We start from the raw sequence: 24,227 nt of genomic DNA, 5'->3' as shown, positions 1-24,227 counted from the left end.
TTTGTTCTCCTTTGCCCGCCAGCGCGCACATCCCAATGCAAATCGCTCCGGGGAGTCGGGACAGATCGCCGGGCTGTTCTCTGAAAGGGAAGGGGGCAGAGCGCCGGGGGAGGTTTTCTTCTCCGCAAAGAATCTGCGAACTAGAACAAAACCACCTCCTCCGCTTCCCTTGAATGGGATTTTTGCCTCTGTGGAACCAAAACGGCAGGGGAGGGCGGGGGACACTGCCGGCCCCGTTCACACCCAGGCGCTGCTTTGCTGACCCAATGCAGGTGATTTCAGTAAAGGGCAGACAAGCGTTTCCCTTTTAGAGCCTTGCTAGGCTGTATTCCAGCTATATAACTGCAGACAAACAGAATCTGTATTTCTTGTGGCTTAGCAATGTCACCAAACAGTACCACCTCAAAAGACTGATAAAGTGCATTGAAAGTGCATTATCCAACATGTGCGGAATCAACCATGGTTTCATGGAGCCACACAGAGGGAAATCAGCACTGCCCCTAGTATCTCATGGGGCGCTTCGGCGTTTCCAGGCCTGAGGCTGTTATGCATGGAGCAGGCCATCTTCCTGGAAGTACGGCTTTTCCACTCTACTGTATGTCACAAGGTGCCCACAGAGGTCATGCATGTCAAAAATGTAAGCAGCCTTATCCTACCAGTCTCCGGTTGTGCTCCACCTTGACAATTCTTCATGGCTGGGCCCATTTTTGAATGAAGGGAAGTACAAACAATGGAGAGACCTGCAACCCGTCATAAGCATCATGGGTGGCAGCAAGGATGTGCCCCTCTGCTCTACCCTCATCCCTTTCCTGTGGCAAATAGCAGTCGACTAGCAGTGTTGTCATTGCAAAAAGCGAAGTGCTGTTTTCAGGGGGCCTTGTTTTGGATCAGTCCGTCTTCAAACAGACGCTGCCGCCGGAGCTTCCCCTTTCTGCTTCCTGCTGCATTCTCCTGGCGTCAGAAGCCTGGCATGGCTTCCAGGAGCTGCGGATTCCAGCCCCCCCCCCCTGCTGCGTAGCCGTTCTGCTTCACAGATGGCCAGGCTAGCCTTGCCCTACTTGGCAGGGGTTTTCCTCTAAAAAGCAGAAGAGGGGATGGGTAGGGCTAATGTATATTTCTCTGTATCCCCAGTGTAAAAAAAAATGTGTATACCAACACAGTGTGTTCTTGGACTTGCTGTGGCATTCCTCAGGGTAGGGGGGATGCCAGTAGGCCTTGCTGACTGGACCAAGGGGGGGGGGGCTGAAGTGGCTGAGATCACAGTTGCTCAAAGCTGATAACCACAGATTGACACGTGAGTGTCTGTCTGAAGCAGGTAGTGCTGCTGATGGGCCGCCTGGGTCCCAATCCCCCTTCAACCTTGGAAGCTGCTGAGCAAGGACCTTCGGCCAGCCACCACCTCCCCCTTAACCTTTCCCACAAGGAGGGCGCAGCAATAAAACAAAGGAGGTGGTGGGGTGGAGGCCAAGGGCCCAGCAGACTGCCCCAAGGGCCTTGGTGGATGTAAAATCGAATAAGGACAATACTTTCCAGGACGGTGAAGCAGACGTTAGCATGAATCAAAGCAAGTGGCTGCAAAACTACCACCAGCAAAAATGCAATCACAACATCACAGGTGGTAAGTCAATTTCCTCTTTTAATACTGCAGCAAGATCTGCCTTTTTAAAAATGTATACAATTGTAACATGATTCCAACAAGACTAGGAAACAGTGGTTGACAACTTCTCAAAGTTACACTACATTTAGCTGCCAGTGCAACCCCCCCCCCCCGTCCATTTTTAATCTGAGGATCTTTGCTGTGATTCCCCATATCTCCCAACCAGATCACACACACACGTCCAGCTCTTCTCTTGAAAGGCTGGTCACAGGTGACCTTCACAGTGCATTCCAGAGACTATCCACAGATGATTCTTCATTGCTAACCTGTTCTTCTGATGATATGATATGCCTCCACCTGCTAGGAGTCTCCCCCCCCCCCCACACACACATTGGCTGGCGAATTGAGCTTTTGCCTTATCCAAAATAGTAAGTCTCTTGTCCAATGTGATTGCTTTTTCCACTTCAGTAATAGAGGTCAGTCAGGTTGGGTGGTAAGCCAGTCAACCCTTAGTAGCACCGCATCCATACCCACCACAGGGTTAATTAATGCAACATGTAATGGATAAACAAAAAGGGTATATTAATGCCCAAGTAAATCTACTCCCAACAGAGCTATACAGGAAATAGTTTAAAAACCTGTTCTTAGTTTTATTATTCAAAAAAGCTCCCTTTTAAGGGAAAGAAAAGCATCTGTTTCAAACTAAACAAGTTGCTTCTCTTTACCCAGATGGTAAACCAATTAGGCTGCTGGAGGAGAGGGGGAAGCGACTCCTTCCCTTAGGATGCCCAAGGAGGTAAAAGGCTTTCCATTAGTGACTACAGATGGTATTTGGGTTTGGATCCTAGTGCCGGGTGGAAGGAAGTTTTCTGTCACTTGGCCCTTCTTTGAAGACCCAGACGGCACAGGGGTGGTGGCGGTTGGAGGCAGTGATTCTCTGTGTAGCTTGCTTGGAAAATGTATACCCTTTCATGGCCCTAATTCCTCAATCACTTAACCTGGCGAAAATGAGGCAAGGGCTTTAAACGTTTCCCCCCTAAGACTTGCAGTTCAAAGCTCTATACAAATAGCAGTAAGTCTTCCAGGGATGTTGCCATAAGGGAGAATGAGACCAAAAGCTAAGAGAGAATGGCTCCCCTGTGGCAACCTAGTGGTATTCATGGCATAGGTGAGCCTGGACTGAAGGAGGTAAGCCATTATAACAAGCCAGGTTCAGCCTCTTTTGTCCTGCATGGCATGCTGCACCTGTCAAAAATGCCCGAATCTACAGAACTTTTGAGGATGTAAGCACCCAGCCTTCCTTTGTCAATCTACCTGTAAGCGGCCCAAGCCACCCTATGCTGCCCTGGCCATAGGACTACCACTGCACCTGCAACAGCTGCAAGGAGACAACAAAGCCCCCCTGTCCCCTCTCGACTGTTCTTAGGGTCTGGTCAGCTTTCACTCAGAGCCCCACGCTGCTCTTCTTTAAATGGCATTTTCAACCTGGAGGAAGCAGTAAAACAGCACTAACATGTTATAAAGAGCAGCAGCAGGGCAGGGAGTGATTCGGGGAAATCAGCTTTTTGCAAACCTTTACCTCCCAAACAAACTGTGCACACGTTCAGGGTAAAGCTGCAAACATGTTTACGCCGCTCTGGGAGAGGAGATGGGGGTGGTGGAGGGCGTGAGAATCACCAGCTGCTGCCCACCACCCTGGCCCGCAGCTTCTGCAACTCCTTGACACATGGTAAGGAACAAAACAATGGGGCACTGTTTTGTATGAATGAGGACAGCGTCAGGGGGAAAAATACACACATAGGCAGCAGTGCATATAGTTGTTTGTCACCAAGCTTAAACCACAGTCCAGGAGCCTACACCATCACAATCTTAGCATTGGCATACAATTCAATAATGACACTGATGTATAAAAGACTGATGACAGTAAATCGTTTTTAACAGGTTGAGAGGGCCACAATCGAACGACTTGTCAGGCAATAAGCTGCATGCAAATCTCCTTGTCTACACAGGGAAGGTTTAAGAGTTTTTGTACAAATGCAGTATTTCCCAAATTTTGAGCTCTGAGGCACAGTATTTGCTGCATTTAAAATCAGAAGGTACCCATACAAGATTAGGTGGCACATCCATAGTAGTGACTCATGCAGAGATGCAGTGGGCAACCTCCCCAGAGGGCAGATACTGCTGCCAAATCTCTGTGGCAGGATTACTAGATCATTCAGTCTCTAAGTGCTGATAGGCACTAAAATTATGTGCCCTCAGGACAGGCAGATGGAATGTGGCATCCTCAAAGCCTCGCCTTCTGTGTTTTAATTTCTTGCAGCCATTCTCTCAAGTTACGTATTTGTGCTTCGGGAATAACGGTCCAAGACGGTGCCTATTTCCAAAATTCAGTGCAATAATTTTTCCAGGATTTATTCCGTTAGCAGTACTTTGCTGCACTTTCTATAAGGCACATACAAATCTCAGTAAGTTAAAGTGACCAAGGAAAGGGATCTTGGGCATTCTAGCCTAACATCTTTTAGAGTGCGGAATCACAGCTGAGAGGTTTGCACTGGAAACACCTGGACTTAATTAAGCTTTTTCCTTCCTTACAGGAAGGGGCAACCTCTTGTTTTGGAAGGCGAGCCTCAAAACTTCTAACCTCATGTCTAAAATTAGTCATTTCATGGAATTTGTCTCAAACAAAAGCATTGCCTGTAGCAAAGTGGCAGCCACATCAGAATTGTCCACACATACAAAAGCCCCCTTTGTTAAAACAGTACTGAGAAGTCAACCATTCAAAGGGATGCATTCAGACCTAGAGAGACTTTTGTTTAATACCTACCCTCTTTGACAAGGAGTGGAGGTGGAGATGTTATTAGATACAAGCAGGATTTATATGGGGGAAAGCTATAGAATTCACTTAGCATCTAAGAAATACAGTACAGAGCATTACAGTGTTAACGCTATGGTACGCAGTTAATAGAACATAATGAGCTTGGACTGCCATAAAACCATTCAAAAATTTAAAAATTACTTGTGAGGCCCTTTGCTTCAGAGTACTAAGAGAAGAGAGCAGGGGTCCCGTTCTCAGTTGCAAACTGGCTCTTTAAGGAGTGCTAATGACTGCTGGGGTCTCTGAAGGCAGAGTGAAGGGCGCTGGCAGGATTTATGCATCTGGAGTTTAGGAGTGTTGTACACTAAACAGATTTTCTGCAAAGTGGGGAACAGCAGGAGTTAGATACTTTTCCTTCTCCTGGGGGAGAGGTAGGGCAAGATGGACAGAGAAGCTTGGTTACACATTCAAGCTTTCTGCCTTAAGGAAACCTCTTTCCCCAAAACTGGAAAGCAATTCCTTGAAAACCAATGAGACCTAGTGCCTTGCAAAAGCTTGTAGGACAGAGGTCCCTGACCTCTTTGAGCCTGCAGGCACCTTTGGAATTCTGACACTGGTTGATGAGCACAGCCACAAAATGACTGACACAAGAAGCAGAGCCAGCCACAAAATCTCAGGGAATGAGGTCATGCATAACTCCAACATTAACTCTTCAATATTTCAGGCCACAGAAGTTGTTTAACAGGATGCCTTTTAAAATGAGCATATTATTTAAAACTCTTTGTTTGCATACACACAGTTCAGCTTCATTCATACAGTAAAGATCTTTGTGCTGTGGTGGCAGCTGCTGCCAAAGCAACTTCTTAAAAATCTGCACAGCCAATCAGATTTCCAATGGCCAATCAGAAGCCCTGCTAAGCAAAAGCTCCACCTGCCCCCACCCACTTTCTAAAAACATTTGGGGGGTGGGGATTGTGCATTTGCAAGGAAATGGCAGCTGTCTGGCTCTTTCACTGGCCTGCGAACCAGTACTTCCAAACAAGAGAACAAGCAGGCAACCAAGATTGATCCCAGCTGTGCAAGCACCCCCAACAGGGTGTGGAAAACCAGGCTTTCTAACTTCAAATAAATAGTGAGGGGGGATGGGAGACTCCAAATCTAGAGTAAACATCTGGGAGCCCATCTAGGCTTCAGGCACCCCCACGGAAAGTTTAGCAAAGCCAACATCACTGAAGTCAGTCTCATGTTAGGAACTCTTGCAAAAACAGAAATGTGTAACCAGTAAAATACTTTTTACAGAAGATGTATGTAAAAATGCCCTTTTTGGTCTCCCTCACAGACCTGCTGTTGCTGGGAACATCTACAGGCTCTATGAATCTCGAAGAAGTTTAGTTTTTTTGCAAGAAGCAAAAATTGGAGGGTGGGTGGGCTCTATGTAGGAAGCTACAACCTGTCACAGTTCTCATACTGGGGGAAAGGGATGTATAACAATCTGCCCAATGCAGGCGAAAGAGTGACTTCTGGGCCTAGCTTGGCTCCCCCAATTTGGGATTCTTATCAAAAGAAATTCTATTTCTATAGAAAGAAAACATGTAGACTGGTTTTGATACCAGTCAATCTATTTGTGTCTGCAAGCAATAGAAAAAGAATGTGTTTGTTTCTTAACCGTTACAGCCAAAGAATAACTCTTTCAACTTTTAGGCTAAGAGGTCTGGCTGAAGTTAAGAAACCAGCTGTTTAAAACAGTCTCTTAAAGTAACCTGGCAATTATAGAGCGAGTACAAACACACCTGAAGAGTTTTCCCGACTTGCCTGCTTTCACAGGGAATAACCACGAAAAAGAGTTACGAATTAGAGCGAAGGTGTACAGAGATAAAATCACAAAGATGCTACCTGAAAGAAGGGACCTGACTGAGGTTTCAAAGTGACCAGGTTGGAGTGCTAGATAGCTTGAATCATCTTGTAAACAACCCAGCCCTGTGACCTACCCTGACTGAAATTCTCCCATGGGTTTTTGAGTGACACTTGGATCTTGCTGGACTCTCATTTGGAAGGGCTCATCTCATTTGGAAAAATATCCTTCATTGAATGCAAGTGCTGGAATCTCACACCTACAGCAATTAAACCATGAGCCTGTCTGCATCTAGGATGGCAAGGCAGGGTCTTGAGAGTGTGACCTAGACAATCTGCTTCCCCCCACTCCTTCATTTTTCAGTTTTTGTAACATCTAGCCTGATGAACAGTTCTGATGAGCTCGCAAGCCTACAAGATGTTTTGTGTCATTTTTGTTGGCCCTAATAAGAGGTATCACCTGGGTTTTGTTCCTTGTTCTGAAATGTAGGACACCAGCCACCCCCACCACCCATCGTTCAGCAGATTCCTGCATGCAGGCTAACTTGACTTGGACTGATCAAAGTGTGAACCTCAGCTATTGAAGAAATGTTCAAAAATGCTTGAACTTCGCCATGTCAAAAGTAAGGACTTCAACAGACTGCTAGAATTTGGTATATAGACAGTCCAAGAAATACTGTTAGAAAAGTCTGAAAAATGGACTTTTTAAAGTCAGACAGAACATGGGCTATGAAGTCTCCTAAATAAGTGGGCTGCCTTTCCAACAGACAGCAAGGCAAAGCCACCCATGAGACAGACTAGGAGGCTGTAGAACTTTTACCCATTTTCAGAAGCCTCAAAGGGGGCCTGAGGGCAGACAGGAACGTATTTGTTTATTAGTATATAACTCTACCATACTATCAAAAACCAACAAATTTCAGATTAAAGAATTAAAATCCCGTGATTCTCCAGGGTTGGAACGATGATAAATTATTGGTTTTCTTTTGCAAATGAACCAATATTTCAATTTCTAAAGCATTAAAGGTGCAGGACGACTCAAGATATTTCATGAACGTTAGTGTATCAAATAATAATAATATTCAATTTATATACCACCCTTCAGGACAACTTAATGCCCACTCAGAGCGGTTTACAAAGTATGTCATTATTATCCCCACAACAATAATCACCCTGTGAGATGGGTGGGGCTGAGAGAGTTCCTAGAAGCTGTGACTGACCCAAGGTCAGCCAGTTGGCTACAAGTGGAGGAGTGGGGAATCAAACCCGGTTCTCCAGATTAGAGTCCCACGCTCTTATCCACTACACCAGACTTAAAGAGGAATCTTGCTTCTTTAAGATACAGGGGCTGTACGTATGGGACAGAATGGGGCCAGGGCTCATCTTAAGCCATTCTTTCCTCAAACTTCCACTAGATAATGGTCACTCACCAAACAAAAGTAGACATTTAAAAGTGCGGCAGATACAAGATGGAGCCATCTCCTGCCACCCACTGCACAAACTTCTCTTTTCAGAGGGCTTGTATAACCAAAGCAAAAAATTTTCACGCAGGGGAAAAATGGTCGTCAAAACTTTAGCTACAGTATGTTTGCCAGTTTTCCACTTTGTGGGCAGTGAAACGGAGGTTGAAGCTCTGAAAACTGGAGTCCAACTATAGCTGCCTGAAGTAGGACAACTCAGCAGGGTTACAATCCTGACACACAGAAGGATTTGCTCAGAGTTATTCTAGCCTGCTAGAGCCGGGTCTATTTCACAGAACGAAGCAGGGGCCAGACCTGATCAGCAGGGCTTGTTTGGGCTGTCTCTACAACAGCGCCTGCTTTTAAAATGTGCAGACTCAGATTAGCTTTTGTTTCAACACTTACAAGCCTACAGGTTTCGACCTGTTTTTTTTTAATTATCATTATTATTTGAAGGCCAAGGTATGCATTGGTCTGTTCCATGTAGTGTAGTATTTCAACAGCAGGGTACATTAACAATTACCCTTGGCAGCCTGATTGTACAATCCTGTTCTGAAGGAAGACAAATATCCATGGGTTAGTGGCTGCTTTTGTTCCCCCCTCCCTCTTCTCTTTTTAAGGATCCACAATTATTTTGTAGGCCAGTGCTGTGTGGCTGGCCTGTGAAGGGAATCCTACAGCCAATGGAATACTCCATCTCCCCAAGGAGTTTGTGTCACACGCACACATTCTATGTGCTGCCAAGAATCTTGTTTGGACAAGCAGATGAAACGATTTTGGATCACTTCCTGAATGTGGTTCATACCTGCAAAATGGCTGCAAAATGGCTGAAATCTGTTGGTTTCTTCCATTCTGAATCATCTCACTATAGAGGAGCACAGAAAAAAACCAGCAGCATCTGCAACCCACAAGAGCTGCTTCCTGTTACAGCAGAGCTTGTGCATTTGTTAGTCCTCCATTTGTTTCCCCACTCAGGCACATGGATGAGGATAAGCAGAAAAGCCATGAGAGAGTGTCACGCCACAGGTGGTCACCCACAGAACAGCTCAGTCTCAAGCTCCCAGCATAGGTCTTCTAGGGTGAGAATTCTCTCTTGGAGATGCACAGTGTCTGAGATTTCATTCAGAGGGGAGCTAGGACAAGAATCGGAACTCTGATCTTGTCACAACACAAAAAATAAGATCAGCACCACCAACAGGATAGTGAAGAGAATGATAATTGCACACCACTGTCGCCGATCTGCAAAGGAACACGCATAGGTTAGTCCTCTGTGTCCTTGAATGTCTCAGCAGGAAAACTTTCAAAACAGAACAGCGCTGGGATCGGAACAAAAGCCAGAGAGATGGCAGCATCGCCCAAGCCTTTTCTGCCTAGTGAACTAGTGTGGCCTAGAACACAGGAACACGGAAAGCATTTTCTTCTGGATTCAGTGCTCTGGGAACCGCTCAGATAGACTACCACTGAGTCCTAGACAACTTTGATACTCGTTCTAGAGGGTTTGTTTTTAACTCATCAAGACTGACCCACCAAAAAAAAAAAAAGCAAATGCCTGTGTTTTCTAAATCCACTTTCTAACATTGTAACAGAGCACTTTACAAGTGTTCTAACTTCAGAAAGACTTCCCACACTGCTAAATCTCCTGTGGATCCTCTGCCAATCTGCCACAGGTGTGCCCTAGAACACAGCCTGTCTCTCTCCTGTGTCTGCAACGTTGCAAGGGAAGATCCATAGCAGTGGGGAACAAGAAGTGATGAGCATTATTGATTTTTCTCCTGGAAAAATGCTTAATAAGCTATCAAGGAATCCCAGCATTCCCTACAATACAGTTTGGAAGAGTTTATATAGCATCTCTTCACAGAATCATCCCCCGCTCCCCACTGGACAATTAAGATGCCCCAAAGGATCTGGATAACAGCCATTGAGGCACTGCTCTTTGTATTCTTCAATAGCAGGAATGTAGAATGTTTGGGGTAGGGAGAGGTGGGATAAGAGTTTACGAATTTGTACTAACAGGCAAAATACAGGAACAATTGATAAAGCAGGCCCAAAAGATGAGATCTGCCAAATCAACAGAGCTGCCATAGTTCACTTGGACTGCACTCATGTCAACAGGTGATTATACCATACCAGGATTCTTGGGCAGACAGCTGGCAGATTGGCACCTCTGAAGCTACCCAAATACCTTCTGAAGCTCTCAGGTATCCATTAGATGCCATGCTACTTACCACTGGTCATATGGGACACTTTTGCAAGCTTCTTCATGACGTTATCTAGCCGAGACTGAGTGCTGTCCATCTCATGAGAAAAGTCGTCCAGCATACTAGAGCCGCATAAAAAGAAAAGCTGTCAGAATAAGCTATGGACTTTGAAACTTAATAGCACTTGGAAAAGAGTTTGATGTTGATGACTTGGGGCTGAACTTGCTGCAACATGTAGGAAAACTTTACTGCAATCACAGAGAAGGAAAGGCTTTGCATTTAAGTGTAGGGAAAGGACATGTGGAAGGTTCCCTCGCAACAGAGAGGTCATACCCAGATACCTTTCCATCTGTAAGGAAAAGAACTCATGGATCTAATCTTCCCCCCCACAAAGGTGGGACAGCAACTGGCGGGGAGGGTAAACATTCTCCTTCCTCTCCCACTGCTGCTCTGATCAGATTTGAAACCCCTGTAGTTGTAATGAAGTTCTTTTTTTAAAGGTGGGAGACATTTCATGCATCTCTAGCAATCCATCCCTTAGATTGCTGTATGTATTTCAGAAAGCATTTCATTAAGCTCATAGTTAGAGACTGTTAAAGACACAATTCCCGCCCCAGGTTCTTTGGATCTTCGTTATAAATGAAACCATTAAACATCTCAGTCCTAGATAACTGTTATTGTAAACCTAAAATGTTTTTAATACTGCAGCCTCTCTTGTACAAAAGCAGCTGAAATTAAACAGGAACAAAGAAAAGAATCTTTAGTTATGGCTGAATGATAACTTTAGTTATGGCTGAATGATAACTTTGTTCCCCTCTCCTAGCCATTTAGTCAAGAGTGCACAAGGGCTTTTGTTGTTGTTGTTGTTGTTATTCTGTGTTTTGTAAGGCCTTTCATTCAGGAAAGCCAAGATGAAGTACTGTTTGTGGTGTTTTTTTGGAAAGGTTGCTGCTTTCATTAGCTTCTCTACTGCCACGCCGCATGGCTTTAACATGATCGTCTGTTAACTTGTTTTGTCTCAAGTCCCTGGAAAGGCAGGGTATGGTATAGTGTAATGGGATTAAGTATAAGAAACAACATCTAACCTACTCACTCTCTGGACTGCCTCTCAAGTCCGCCTGCAGGGAAGATGGCAACATAGACACATCCCTACTATGATCAACCCACTATTCTGATTCCTTCATCAACCTAGAAATTAAGCAGGGGGGAAGCCCTTTGACAGCTATGTTTTTGCTTTCCAAGATGATCCATGTGCTGATTTTATAAAATATAAAAATCCAGAGGATTTCCATTTTGCTGTGCATAAAGTGCCTGTGACTTCCTGCAAAGAAACAGATGAATGTTCACTGGTCACATATGGCTATAGTTGCCAATAGGTCTTGAGAAAAAATGACATGTACCTTTAAAAGAGGCTTAATGTGTAGAAATGGTCAAACAACACTTTTCATGGCATGGATATATGTGACACCAGCTGGTATATAATATCCCATTAAGCCTGTGCTAAAGGAACAAGATGTTTTTCTTCAGGCCTGTTAGCAACTCCACCTATGACAATTTACACAGGAGATAACTTCAAAAACAGTGATATGGAAAGTAAGTCTCAGAGGCAAACTAGATGCTGCTACAAGAAGGATGCATTTAACTGTCCACTTTTTTTTAATGAAAAGCAGCTGTCTGTCAAGTCTGCCACTTTGAACAGAAGAGCTGGGGGCTGGAGGAGAGAGAGGGTACACAGCCCTCTCATCTGGCCACCCCTTCTGATACACACACAGTTTTGTCACCTGTGGGGGACCTGTGGAGGAAAAGATGCACTCTTTAATCTGTATAATCCCCTCTCCCCCAAAGAGTGTTACAAGTGAGTTTTAGTTTGGGAGAAGGCATAGGGAGGTCCTGAGGCCACAGCAGATGATAAATATGCCTGCGATAGTACAATATCTAGATATAAAGTTGTCTTGGAAGGAGGGGAAGAAGCCTTGATGTTAAGGTCTATAACGTAATAGCTCTTCTGCCACAGAAAGGAATTACAATAACAGACCATGGAAACCTCTCAAGTAGTAAATGCAATTCTTGCCCAAAGCTTCTTTCTGAAAGGCAACAGCCTTTAGGAAAAGAACAATTTTATTTTTAAGCAGGTAAGAGACTGAATAAATTCCTTCCCATTTCAGTTTCAGTTTTTTTCTCCTGCTGCTGTTTGTAAAGTCCTAGACACCTCCAAATTTAGTTATTTTAATCTAAGTTGTTTTGCGGTGACACATAAACCAAAACTATTTCACCTTCTTAACTTCAGCACAAGTGGTCATTGGTTCAATCTCCAACACATACTGTGTCCATTGTGGCACAGGAAATCAGACGAAAACGTTCAGACTTTACAAGTGACAAACAACCTTTGCTTTGTTTAAGGTAGAGATCTATTTTTAGATATGAACTGATTTTTGCTCTAGTGGGAAGAGGGAGGGGGATGCTATCTAAACTGATTGCATTTGGTTCTGGCTAAGAACATTAAAAGTCTGAGAGACTGGACCAAAGCTCCTCCTCCTCCGGACCCTGGTTTCCAACACTGGCAAGCCAGATGCTTCTGGAAGGTTTGCCAGAAAAACGCTATCTCACTGCTAGGAAGGCTTTTTATTGTTAGAAGTGTGCACAGTGACAAACTTGTTCCAGACTCACACTGCTTGTTCATCCAGTTCCCCTCCAATGCGCTGGGACATGTTCTTTAGGACACCAATGCTGCCAGAGACCAGCTCCAACTGTTCATCTTGCTGTTCAATTATTAACTGGTTTTTCAAAACAGAAGGAAAAATACGCAGTTAAAATCATGCATTCCATATGGCTTTTGAGCCCAGAGTTTTAATCATAGTTTCATATACAGCAAATTTAGATAAATTTCTATATATCTTCTACAGGCTAGGTATGTGGTCACAAGACCTAGCAATACCACTGAGAGGTCAATCAAGATCAGGCCATGCTGAAGCAGCCTGAAATAAAGCAAGGGTCTTTATTCTAGTCTGTACCTTCAGTGTGTATGGGTGGTGGTGGATACCTGCTGCTACATGCCTTTTGTGCTCTGGACCTGATTACCAGGATAGGTGTCAGTCCAGCACTTCTGTCTCTGGATTTTGGACTTTGGAGTTCTACCTGGACCTTGTGCCTCGAATTGGACTAGGTAACATCTGTGTTAGAGAAGCAATGCTTCTATGTATAGTACTTTAGGGTATATCTGTAACTGTGTTCTTTTCTTTCCAGTTCTGTACATCTGTGTTTGTAATTTCTTGTAGTCTTCTTAATAAATCCTATTACTTATACTTCTAAGGTGCTATTTCGGTTTTGGGGCTTCAACTCAAATCCAGCACTTTGGCCTATTTGACTACAGCTGCCCAACTGAGTGTTTTGTAAAACTCAACCTGCAGGCATCCCACCCCGCAGGGCTGCCTTCTTGTTTAATACCCAGCAGGGCTGGAGACTTGTCTCTCAGTCTCACAGCTGAGGGTTAGTTCAGAGAAACCGGTGGTGGCTCCCATTACCCTGGGAAGTGAGGATTCAGTCCCCAGCTTTGAGCACTTTGCTGTTGTTCCCCTTTCCAGCCTTCCTGTGGGACAGGGGGCCGTGACACTACCTTGCAACTTTTTTCTAATTTAGAGGGATGATGTAATTTATAAGCTGCCTCAAGCGTATGATGATGAAAAGACTTATATGATTCGGATCGTTTAAAATCGGGATTTAAATGGAAAAATTCGGAATTGGAAGAATGTATACTACAAGAAGGCAAGAAAAAGATTTCTAAAGTTTATAAGATTTTGTTAAAATGGTATACAGAAGATGAAACTGTTAAAGTCCAGATGGTGAAGTGGGCTATAAACTGCAATAGAGACATAACAATGGAGGCATGGGAATACTTATGGAAAAACACATTGAAGATTATCGACTAGTACTAATATTAAAGAAAATGTTTACAAGATGATATATAGATGGTACTTAACGCCGAAGAAAATAGCATATGGGAACAATAAAATGTCAGATAAGTGCTGGAAATGTAAAAACCACGAAGGTTCATTATATCATATGTGGTGGACCTGTGAGGTAGCAAAGCAGTTCTGGGGAGATATTATAGAAGCTATGACTGCAATTTTACAAATTCAAATAAATAAGAACCCAGAACTGCTGTTGTTGAATTTGAATTCGGAAGGGATTCCCAGGCAACATAGAACATGATATGACAACAGCGGCGAGAATCTTATATGCTCAGAAGTGGAAGACAAAAGAAGTACCATCTATTGAAAATTGGATACAAAAATTGCTGTACATGGCAGAAATGGACAAAATGACAAGAAAGCTGAGAGAACAGAATCCAGAGGAATTCTTTAATGATTGGAGGAAACTAAAACAGTATTTGGAAAAGAAGTGGGACGTAAAGGGAGAATTGTGGGTGTTAGATAACTATTAATTTGGCAGAAGGGAAGAGAGGAGGATCTTTACAGAAGGAGAAGAGATAAGTTAGAAATATATTGTAATTGTTAATTTGATATTAGATCTTTTATAGTTTAACATATAATATCTATTTTAGTAGTATATTAGGACAGATAAGAAAAGAAAAAGAGATATAAGTAGTAGATTTAGGCAGCGGGTTGGGAAACTGTTGGAAGTCTGAGATAAAGGGGGGAGGGGAGAGGGTGGGGGAATATGGAAATGAGGGTATTAATTAAAAAAATTGTAATATTAAACTTTACTCACCCAATAAAATTTTTTATTAAAAAAAAGTGTATGATGATGAAGTATGACAAATATTTAAAAATTCTTTCTATCTTGCATATGACGAAAGGGTCTATATAGATCAGACTGTTAGACTCTCAATAATAATAGTGTTGCTTGAACTGAACATATCTTCCTGCTGTTTGGAGGCAAGTTGGAAGACCATCTAGCTAACTCTTAGCAATACTGCACTAGCACAGCTAACCCATGGTCTTTCTACATGGATAAATTTTTATTTGGTATAATGTTACTCATGTGCCTTCTGTTCCCTACTTGATTAAGGACAAACACACAGTTGGCATTTTTCCCTTTGCTGAGGATGAGCAGTTTCACTGATGATACATGGCTGCTGGTACCAACTCTATTTTATTTATTTAAAGTATTTATATCCCACTTTATTTCCTCAGACTTAATATAGCTAACACAGCTGCAAAAGCTGCAGAGACATGAAACCACCATATCCACCCATCAACAAGATAAAAAACACAGCACAGCCAAATCTGCCAAAACAGTTTACTGTCCACCACCCTCTGGAACAAAATATCCTGGTTGTAGCAAGTGACGATGCCCTCTGCATTTACATGAGTGGCTATTCCAGAAGAATGGACCAACCACAGAAAAGGGCCATTACCTAACTGTTGCCAAGTCTAACTGTTGCCAATTGCAACTGCTTACGAGCCAGTTGCAACTGAAAGAAGGCACTCCTAGCAACTTCTTTATCCGTTGACAAGGCCGGGTCAAGAGCACCCCCCAAGCTCTTAACTTGATCTACTGAGAAGAGCTTAACCCTGTCTAATGCTGGTAGATTGACATCAGCCAAGCACACAGTCTGCCTTCCCAACCAGCAACACTTCTGGCTATGCACTTTCCTCAAAAGTCTGTCTTCCCACTACTTTCCTCTACTTCCTCTCTATGCCAGGCCATCCCCTAACAGGCTATGCAATGTATACATTCCTGGGAATCTCACCTAATGTCATAGAGACTGCAATTCTGGGAGCAAAACTTCACCTGAAAATGCCGAATCATTACCTGACTGTTCTCCACCCAAGCTTGGCTGTCCTCTCTTGACAGAACTGTCCAATCAAGTGTTTGATGTCATAGCACCTTCCTGTTTATGTTCTCACAAGGTCCAATGAATGTCTCCTGGTGTAAAAACTTGCTACAGGGAATATCGTACCTGTTGCTGCGCTTGCTGATCCTCAATGAAATGTGAATTTGCCGACTGCAGTTCTCTATCCAAGCGGCCGTATTTGTCAGACCCAGAACTCCAGCTGTGAGTACCACTTTCTCCTAACAGCACCTGCACATCACAAGTAAAAGAGGAAAACCTGGGCAATCTGCAATTATATCCCCAAAGCCACACTTGAGCAGAAACGCACCCAGTGATATATTATCATTTTTCTGCACTTTCTGCTGAGTTCCAAGTAAATTGTTATGGAAATTGTTATTCTTCACGTTTTAAAAGAAAAACCAATACGAAGCGGCAGCTGAAAAGTCTGAACCTAAGGAGATCTTGATGCAAAGCAACCTCAGCAACAGAGTGCCAATCCGTAAGATGGGTGTCTCAGATGCAATGTCAGTATTGTGGTAAGCAAAGCTGGGCTAAATTCTGAGTTTAACTTACCAGTTCAAGGCTATGATTCACAAAAGGAGTCATACTCCCTAGTTTCTTTGCAACAGAATTTCACATGTGGAAGCAGACACAGTTAAGGGCTCAGTTCCTACATCCCAAGATGTGTGAACAGGAGACTTCGCTTGCCGGGAATTATGAGGGCAATGGCTCCAGTTTAACAGCATCCTGAACAGACAACCTGTGCAGAAAATGCTCAGGAGAATGGTTCACCCATCATCTTTCCATCTCCGCTATGAAGAAGCAGCTGTCACCACTGCTCTGCTCACAAATCTGTCTTCCATAAAAACAACAGCTAACATCTGAAAGCCAGAATTATTTGATCCCTTGGCATGGTCAGAGATCAGTCTAAGAAAAATGGGTGAACTGCAAACGAGGGGATGCAAGAAAATGTTCCCCCGTCTCCTGCAGACTTGTCAAGCCCTTCTGAGCAAGGATTGCTGCCCTAGCTTCCTCATATGCACTAAGGGGCTTCCTTTTAAGAAGCCTGACTGGCATGCAATACTTAAAACATGATCAATACGGTACTGTAGCTGCAGCCATGACAAAAAAAAAATACTGTGGTAATGTTAATAGGCACCCAAGCAGCATTACTCACCTGCCTGTTTTTCCTTTCAGCTAGGGCTTGAACAGAAGTATTTGACATTTGATCCTTCATATCCTATTAAAAAAAAGTGTATTCTTAAATCAGCAAAATTGGTTGGCTAGCATGCTATTTATCACTGTGGATGTCTGCAGACATCGGGCAGCCCAGTTTTCAATGCCTCAGTTCCATTCTTGTTTTAAAGTCTGGTCGCACAAGCTCTCTGTGGTCAAACACTATGAATGCAAGAGCAGGACCTTTATTCCTGGGTACAATGTGAAATTGCCAAGTCCGCTACAAATGCAATCTAAATTTAGAAGCTTAAGTAATATTGAAGCATTTCTGCAAACCATGTATACTAATGATGGTTTACAAAGAGTATGATTGCCTGCATATTTCTGAACACTGGGCGCTGTGGGCCGTGATCAACCCCTGAAGCAACGCCATAAGATCGTCATGCAGAACCAAGCATGGGTTTCTTTGCTGATAATTTTGCCACATAACAGGCTGCATACTGAGGCCAGCAAGAGAACAAAGCTGTTTGGATCAAGAAGTATATTTCGTTAAATTAATAAAGTTCAACTAAGAGTTTCTGGAAATGAGCACATGTAGATTTTCCAGAACAGTACCATTTGGTTGTTGTGGGTTTTCCGGGCTGTATTGCCGTGGTCTTGGCATTGTAGTTCCTGACGTTTCGCCAGCAGCTGTGGCTGGCATCTTCAGAGGTGTAGCACCAAAAGACAGAGATCTCTCAGTGTCACGTCAGGAACTCAGTGAAACGTCAGGAACTACAATGCCAAGACCACGGCAATACAGCCCGGAAAACCCACAACAACCATCGTTCTCCGGCCGTGAAAGCCTTCGACAATAGTACCATTTGGGTTACCAGATTGCAACACAAAGATTCTCCCCTGCCCTGAACAGGGAGGCAAGGCAGGAATGATTTCATCTGCCCATTTCCCTGCCCACCCCCCCTGCCTGCTATAGCAAGTAAGGTTCCTGGTATGTTGTGTGACAGAAAGAGGGCTGAGGCAGGGAGAAGAGAGTTGGTACTTGCCTTGTCTCCTGGTTCAGCAGCAAGTTTAAAGGCCAAATTAGACAAGAAGGGGTATCAGACTTCTCAGCATCTTCTAAAGAGCAACGCCAGTAACGTAAGGCCTGGACCTGAATCAAGAGCTAAATGGGGGGGCCGGGGTTTAACCCATCAACCACCACCACCCAAGCCATTAACCCTTTAAAGTACATGCCCATCATAAAGTGTTCATTGTAGAATGGGGTGTGCTCAGCAGTTAGCAAAACCATGTAAAAATGGAAATGTTAAACTATGCTTCCTGTCCCTATAAGATATCAGTCTGAATCAGGGGCCTTGCACAACTGACACTGATTTTTAAAAATCACTGAGAAGATCCAATTATGGCACTTTTTCTGTTTTGACCCTGATGTTACAGGGGAACTATCTTCCACTTCACAACCTCAGTTGATGTTATACTGCTGCATTATTCAAAGGGCAGGGGGAAAGGCAATGCATTTTCTTAGTTTCATAACAAAATGCACTTCTTTCTTCCTAGCAAATCTTCCTAGCTAATCTGTGTTTCAAAATCTCTGAAAAGTATAAGGGAATCTTAAGATCATAGCCCAGGGTTTCTTTAGGCACCTGCAAGTGCCCAAATACATCAAGCCCCAGAAAGAAGCTGTGCAGTTCCCTGGGTTGTGGCTTATCTTGTGAGCATGATTATTTGGTTTAACTAAAGAAAAGTTTTTAAAAAGTTCTTCATAAACAAACACTACTAGCCATTCTGCTACTTTAAGTTTTTTTTTTAAAAAAATGCAGACATAAGTATTTTAAGCTATTTTTACAGAACATTTGTCCTTGGAAATTACAACAAGACAAGACAGTGATTGTGAAACTGTGGCAATTTTCAGTGATCAGTTGCATTTCCTCTTAATCTCTTGCTGAATTAGAGGTTGTGCTCCCCTTTCAGCTGAATTAGAGGTTGTGCTCCCCTTTCAGCTGAATTAGAGGTTGTGCTCCCCTTTCAGAGGCTCTAAAGCAATGGCCATTATTTCTTTGCTTTGTATTGTCAAGTTCTTCCCTGTTATATGAAATGCCTTACCCTGACCACCTGCCGTGTGCTTGTGATAAAGGCTTTTCTCACACCCAGTTCTGTGGCATCAAGGTTGAATTTCCGAGGATTTGCTTCAACAATGCGTTGGGAACAGCCAGTTAAGGAAATGATATCTAATAAATAGCACCTCACATCTAAACATTATTAATGGAGATCTTCTAAAACCCGTTTTTTAATCACAAAACCTAAAAATAATGTATTCTGCTGACTACATTTCTTTCTGTCAAGATTTTTTTTTTGCTTAATTCACAACTTTTAATGTGTAAACTGTCATCATTTGCCTGAACGCATGCTATAGCCATGGAACCTATGCATCTAATATCATGTGCTCTTTTTACCTTATGTTGGGAGGAAAATACAAAGGAAACCAACTTGAATGCATTTTTTTAAATTAAAGGATATTCACCATGTGACAGATGTTTGTGTGCAATCGACTATATGGTCTAAACAGGACTGCCAATGAGACAAGTTATATCAAGAGTAACCTATTTATTAACTTTCTGTGCCCAAACCATTATTAGTCTCTTGAATTAATACTTAAGAATGTATCTAACTGATCCAAGAATCTAAAGGATATTAATGGTTTCATCTAAGTCTTCAAGATCCCACTCGATGCTCCTTAGGTTGTTCCTCAGCTCATTGGTGGTCCAGTCAATTTCTTCCCGTGTAGCTGTACACGGATCTTGCAGGAGTTCTGTCCATCTCTGGAACAGCCCCTGGGCAGTGTTCACTGCCTTCTGAACCTCCCTGGAAGAGAAAAATGAAAGATTAGGTCACATTAGTTTGATATAAGACCTCACAAGCATGGATCTGGGAAATGCCAAACTACAACCTGTTAGCACTGTGCCCTTACAGTACTATGTTCATCCATGCCTTCACACAAACATGATTTTACACTTGAGTATTCTCAAGTACAGATTCAGAAACCATAGGCTTGATGGCCCATGGCTGCTTGATGGCCTTCACATGGGCAAGAAATCTGGGTGCACACATCTCTTCACCACACTCGCAAGAATGTGACGGTGCTTATAGTTTAAGGCTTGCAGAACCAATCTGTATATTTCTTTGTCTTGGGTGATCATACTAATGGCACATTTCTTTAGGTGTATGAGGACATGGCATCTTCCTTCTCAGCCATGAAAAAGGGATATGTGGGTGAGTGTATGAACCAGCTCTGAGTATGGGGGTGGGGTGGATGAGTTTTTTGATCAATTAACACAGATTTTGAGATTGACCTCTCCCTCTCCCTGCCCCTGAAGACAAAAAGCAACCTTTTCCACTAGGCCAGACAGGTGCCTTAATAGTCTTGTAAGCAGTTATTATACTTCCATGAAAATTGTCATTTGTTATTTCTGTCTAGTTCTCTTCCCTATGGACACAGGAAAATGTCACAAGCCCATTCCTCAGTCATTCAAATTTCTGACCATAGTAAAAGCTTAGTGTATATTAGTTATCTCTTACCAGCAGTACAATACACACAAAATAGCTAATTTACTTCCGTATGTTTTCAGATGCTATCCCTGTAAACTTTCCATTGAACAGGCAGTGCTGTATTTGTCACGTCCTCCACATACTAGCTTTTAAAGTGGATCGGGGGGATATTTGGAAAGGAACAGAAGAATCTTTCAAATACAGGGAAAAGTTACAACTTATAGGTAGTAAAATGAGACAAATTAAAAGGCGTTCTCTGGGAGCTACATTGAAAGGGTGGGCGAGGTCCCCTGACTGGTGCTTTTGTTTCAGGTAACATTTTTAGTACCAGCCTGAATCCACCAAACAAAGGAAACACTCACATAAAGCCTTAGCTACACTGCTTTAAAAATCTGGCCTGGGCACACTTAACATTCTACAGCAATTCCATTCTATTTAACTTTCCATAACATCATTTCCACTGGAAGAGAAGCTTCCTGTTCACAAACTTACCCTCATCCCTCTCTGTCATACACATAATTGTATGCACCTCCATTTTCTGTATACATTCAAGAGTCACCTCTGAACACTTATTCATTTGTCAAGGACTGTTGAGACAGAACAAACTTAGTTCTGGTCCCTTAATACCCTAATCTATTTTGCAACCATCTGCAAACTTTCAAAGGATAAACAACTCTAGCCTTGTAATTTGCTTTTCATTTTTGCCTTTCAGTTTCTCTATCAACCTGACAGGAAGAAAAATATGCTGGATGGAAACTTACTGCACTCAACAGTTTGTATACAATTTACAAAGCCAAGATCCAAGGATGAACATTCTGTGTTGACCATTCTTATCTTTACCAAAATGAAGAACATGTAATGAGGCATGGTGGGAGCAAACAGGGAAGTGACTTGGGACTAAACCAGCAGATTAGCATCTATATAGCCTGAGTGGTCAGCCTTTAGTAAGCAAAATGTTCACAAAATTGTGAGTTTGTGGGTGGCAGAGAAGGGATGGCCTTGCTGGTATCTTGTTGCTCTTTTGAAAACACAGCTAGGTGGCCTATCCCTTGCTAGAGTGGTATACTGATGGAGTGCTCTCACGCTATAATATATTAACAGTGCAACCCTATGCAGAGTTATACCAATTTAAAACCACAGATTTCAATAGGCTCAGATTGGATTAGCTCTCCATAGGATTGTACCATAAGTACCTTAACACTGATGGAGGTAAGGAAATGAGGTGGGAAGAACGAACAAGTTGTGCTGTCATCAACACAGACACTATTCCATCATGGATGTCCAAATTACATTCTGTACTGGGGGGGGGGCGCATTTCCCCAGAAAAAAAAATACATTCAATACTAGGAAACAGCAAGATAACTGGATAAGATATTAAATACACCTTCATTTTAGTAGAGTGTGTTCCATATAGATAGGTTGTGATTATAACTCTATTACCTAATATTTCAGAGGTAAGCTACAAGAGACGAATTACAAGAGGACAAGCACTGAAGGGAGTCAGATCTTAGTCAGGAAGCTGAGTTTTAAAAGAGATCGAAAGGCTTTGTCGATTTCCCCCTCTCTAAAGAGCCAGGGAGATGGCTGCTCAGAGGGTTTGTTAATTTCCTCTTTGCCTCTGGGAGGCTCTGTCAGTTTCACCCCCTCTTCTAGGAGGGGTGCTGAAAGTCAAGGCAGCAGATTGTACAAGCTAGTATTTAATATTTTTTTAAAAAGTAGGCACTCTATAGCATTCCTTAATGTTACATGCTGGGTGCAGATGGTGAAAGAAACACTGTACATGTCCAGCAACATTTCATACATTTATGTGTTATTTCATATATAAGATGTAAATTATATATATCAAAGTGGAGCACCACTGCAAATGAAGCCACGGACAGTGATAGCTGAAAAAGTTATTGGATGAATAAGATCAAGACACACACAAAAGCTTTAACCACATTTTCTTCCCACACAAGCATATGCTTTCCTTCTCCCACTAAAGATATGTTTACCTCTTTAAATAACTCTCTATGCCATCTAACATGCATGAACCAATTGGTGTCTCACTTAATAAGTAATCCGAGTGGGCAACACTGGGTGAGAGGCACCAACAAGCTGACTCCACAACAGAGGCCTTCTACCCATTAACCACAACAAAAAAGCAGAAGGTGGCAGAATTGTCTATCTAGTGCATTTTAATCCCATCCTTCTACCAAGGCCTTTAGATGAGCATGCATCATTCTCTCATTCCTCTTTTTTATCCTCACAGCAATCCTGTGATATAAGCAAGGCAGCATGGCTAAAGTCACTCAGCAAGCTTCATGCCTAAATGGTGAATTCTACACTCTGACAAGGAGGACCAGAACCCAGTCAGCCACTACACAGCCATATGCAGCCACAATTATGAAACATGCTACTTTAACCCACATGTATCACTTTCCCCCCTGAATGTGCCTCTACATTTATTAAAATGCATTTTAAAAGCCAATCTTTTTAAACGTAGCACTGTAGGAAAGATCTGGGGTCCAAAGCACCTTAAAAACCAACTAGATTTCCAAGGAAAGCTCATACCTTAGAAATCTAGTTGGTCTTTAAGGCGCTATTGGACCCAGATCTTGTCCCTGGAAGAATGCTTCCTAATTTTTACTACTTAGAGGAACTTTTTAAAATTTGAATGTGTGCTGGGGAAGGGAGACATTGAGACCTGAGGTCCCACATAGCCCAGAATGCCAAACTAGGATCTGGTAACCTGGGATGAAACCCCACCCTGCCATGGAGGCTTTCTGGGTGATCTTAGGCCAGCCATTCTCTCTCAGCCTAACCTACCTCACAGGGTGGTTGTTCTCAAGATAAAAATGAAGGGGGGGTGATGTAAACTACTCAGAAGCACCACTGAGAAGCAATCTGGGGAATAAGTACCTAAATAAACTCATCTGGCGAAGACAACTGTGGTTCTCGAAAGCTTATGCTACAGTAAAGTTGGTTAGTCTTAAAGGTGCTACTGGACTCTTTACTAAATAAACTAAACATCCCTGCCTAGAGACGTCCAGCCAGATTTGCCAACTCCAGGCTAAGAAATTCCTAGAGATTCCAGGGGTGGAGCCTGAGAAAAGGAAGGAACTCAAAGAGGTATAATGCTATAGAGTCCACCCTCCGAAGCAGCCATTTTCTCCAGGGGAACTGATCTCTGTGGCCTGGAGATTAGTTATAATTCCAGGAGATCTCCAGGCTCCACCTGCAGGTTGGCAACCTTAGGTACAGCCCAGCCCCGTCTCCACCCCCACCCCCGCTGTGCGTAACGTGTGAACACTCTCTCAGCCAACTTCTCGTGTTATCAGACAGACAACAGCCCCCTCCCCCTTGCTGAGACGCCCCCAAATCGGCTCCCGGCCCCGCCGCCTCCTTCTCCTCCAGCCAGCCGGCCACCCACCCTTTCACCACAAAGAAGGGGTCCTCCATGGACATGGCCGCCTGCCGCGCCGGGTCTCCCTTCACAGAGCGACAAGGAGCTCCGCCAAGGCTGGGCCGCCCGTTCTCTTCAGCGGCGCTCGCTCTTTCCCCCTCACAAACTCCCTCACAGGAGGGTGAAGCAGCACCAGCTCAAACCCCCCCCCCCGAGATTCAGCCTACTCGGCCTCAAGCGCCCTTCTCACGTGACAAGGGCACGCAGAGATTACTATTGGATGGGAAACGCAACGCGCTGACATCAGGAGGCAACGGAGCAGACGCGACTCCGACCCTTTCTAGATGGAATGAGGCCACGCCTCCTCTAGAAGAGAAGGGGGCGGGGTCTCTCTGTCCTGTTGATACA

The 24,227-nt window shown here is 43.4% G+C and overlaps 1 protein-coding gene across 1 annotated transcript; it reads right to left on the bottom strand.

Moving 5' to 3' along the window:
- Positions 1–1,618: 1,618 nt before the first annotated feature.
- STX6 (syntaxin 6) lies at positions 1,619–23,968 on the bottom strand. The gene is made up of 8 exons (XM_054980145.1): positions 23,847–23,968; positions 19,581–19,750; positions 18,992–19,086; positions 16,893–16,955; positions 15,842–15,964; positions 12,586–12,692; positions 9,946–10,040; positions 1,619–8,959 (listed from the first exon to the last, which is right to left on the bottom strand). The coding sequence occupies exons 1-8, from the start codon at positions 23,879–23,881 to the stop codon at positions 8,883–8,885; spliced, it is 765 nt and encodes a 254-aa protein (XP_054836120.1). The 5' UTR covers positions 23,882–23,968; the 3' UTR covers positions 1,619–8,882.
- Positions 23,969–24,227: the final 259 nt, after the last annotated feature.

The sequence above is a fragment of the Eublepharis macularius genome, chromosome 5 (genome assembly GCF_028583425.1).
Source record: "Eublepharis macularius isolate TG4126 chromosome 5, MPM_Emac_v1.0, whole genome shotgun sequence".
Lineage (NCBI taxonomy): Eukaryota > Metazoa > Chordata > Lepidosauria > Squamata > Eublepharidae > Eublepharis > Eublepharis macularius.
The sequence above is the reverse complement of the archived record's forward strand: the minus strand, read 5'-3'. Positions and strand labels throughout refer to the sequence as shown.

What these genes read in the sequence shown, in the direction of transcription:
- STX6 (XM_054980145.1), bottom strand. Translation starts at nt 23,881, where the DNA reads ATGTCCATGGAGGACCCCTTCTTTGTGGTGAAAGG. An exon ending in GCACACGGCAGGTGGTCAGG is followed by an intron (nt 16,956 to 18,991) that starts GTAAGGCATTTC and finishes TTTTTTTAATAG; the next exon opens with GATATGAAGGATCAAATGTC. An exon ending in CTGAAAGGAAAAACAGGCAG is followed by an intron (nt 15,965 to 16,892) that starts GTGAGTAATGCT and finishes TGTGATGTGCAG; the next exon opens with GTGCTGTTAGGAGAAAGTGG.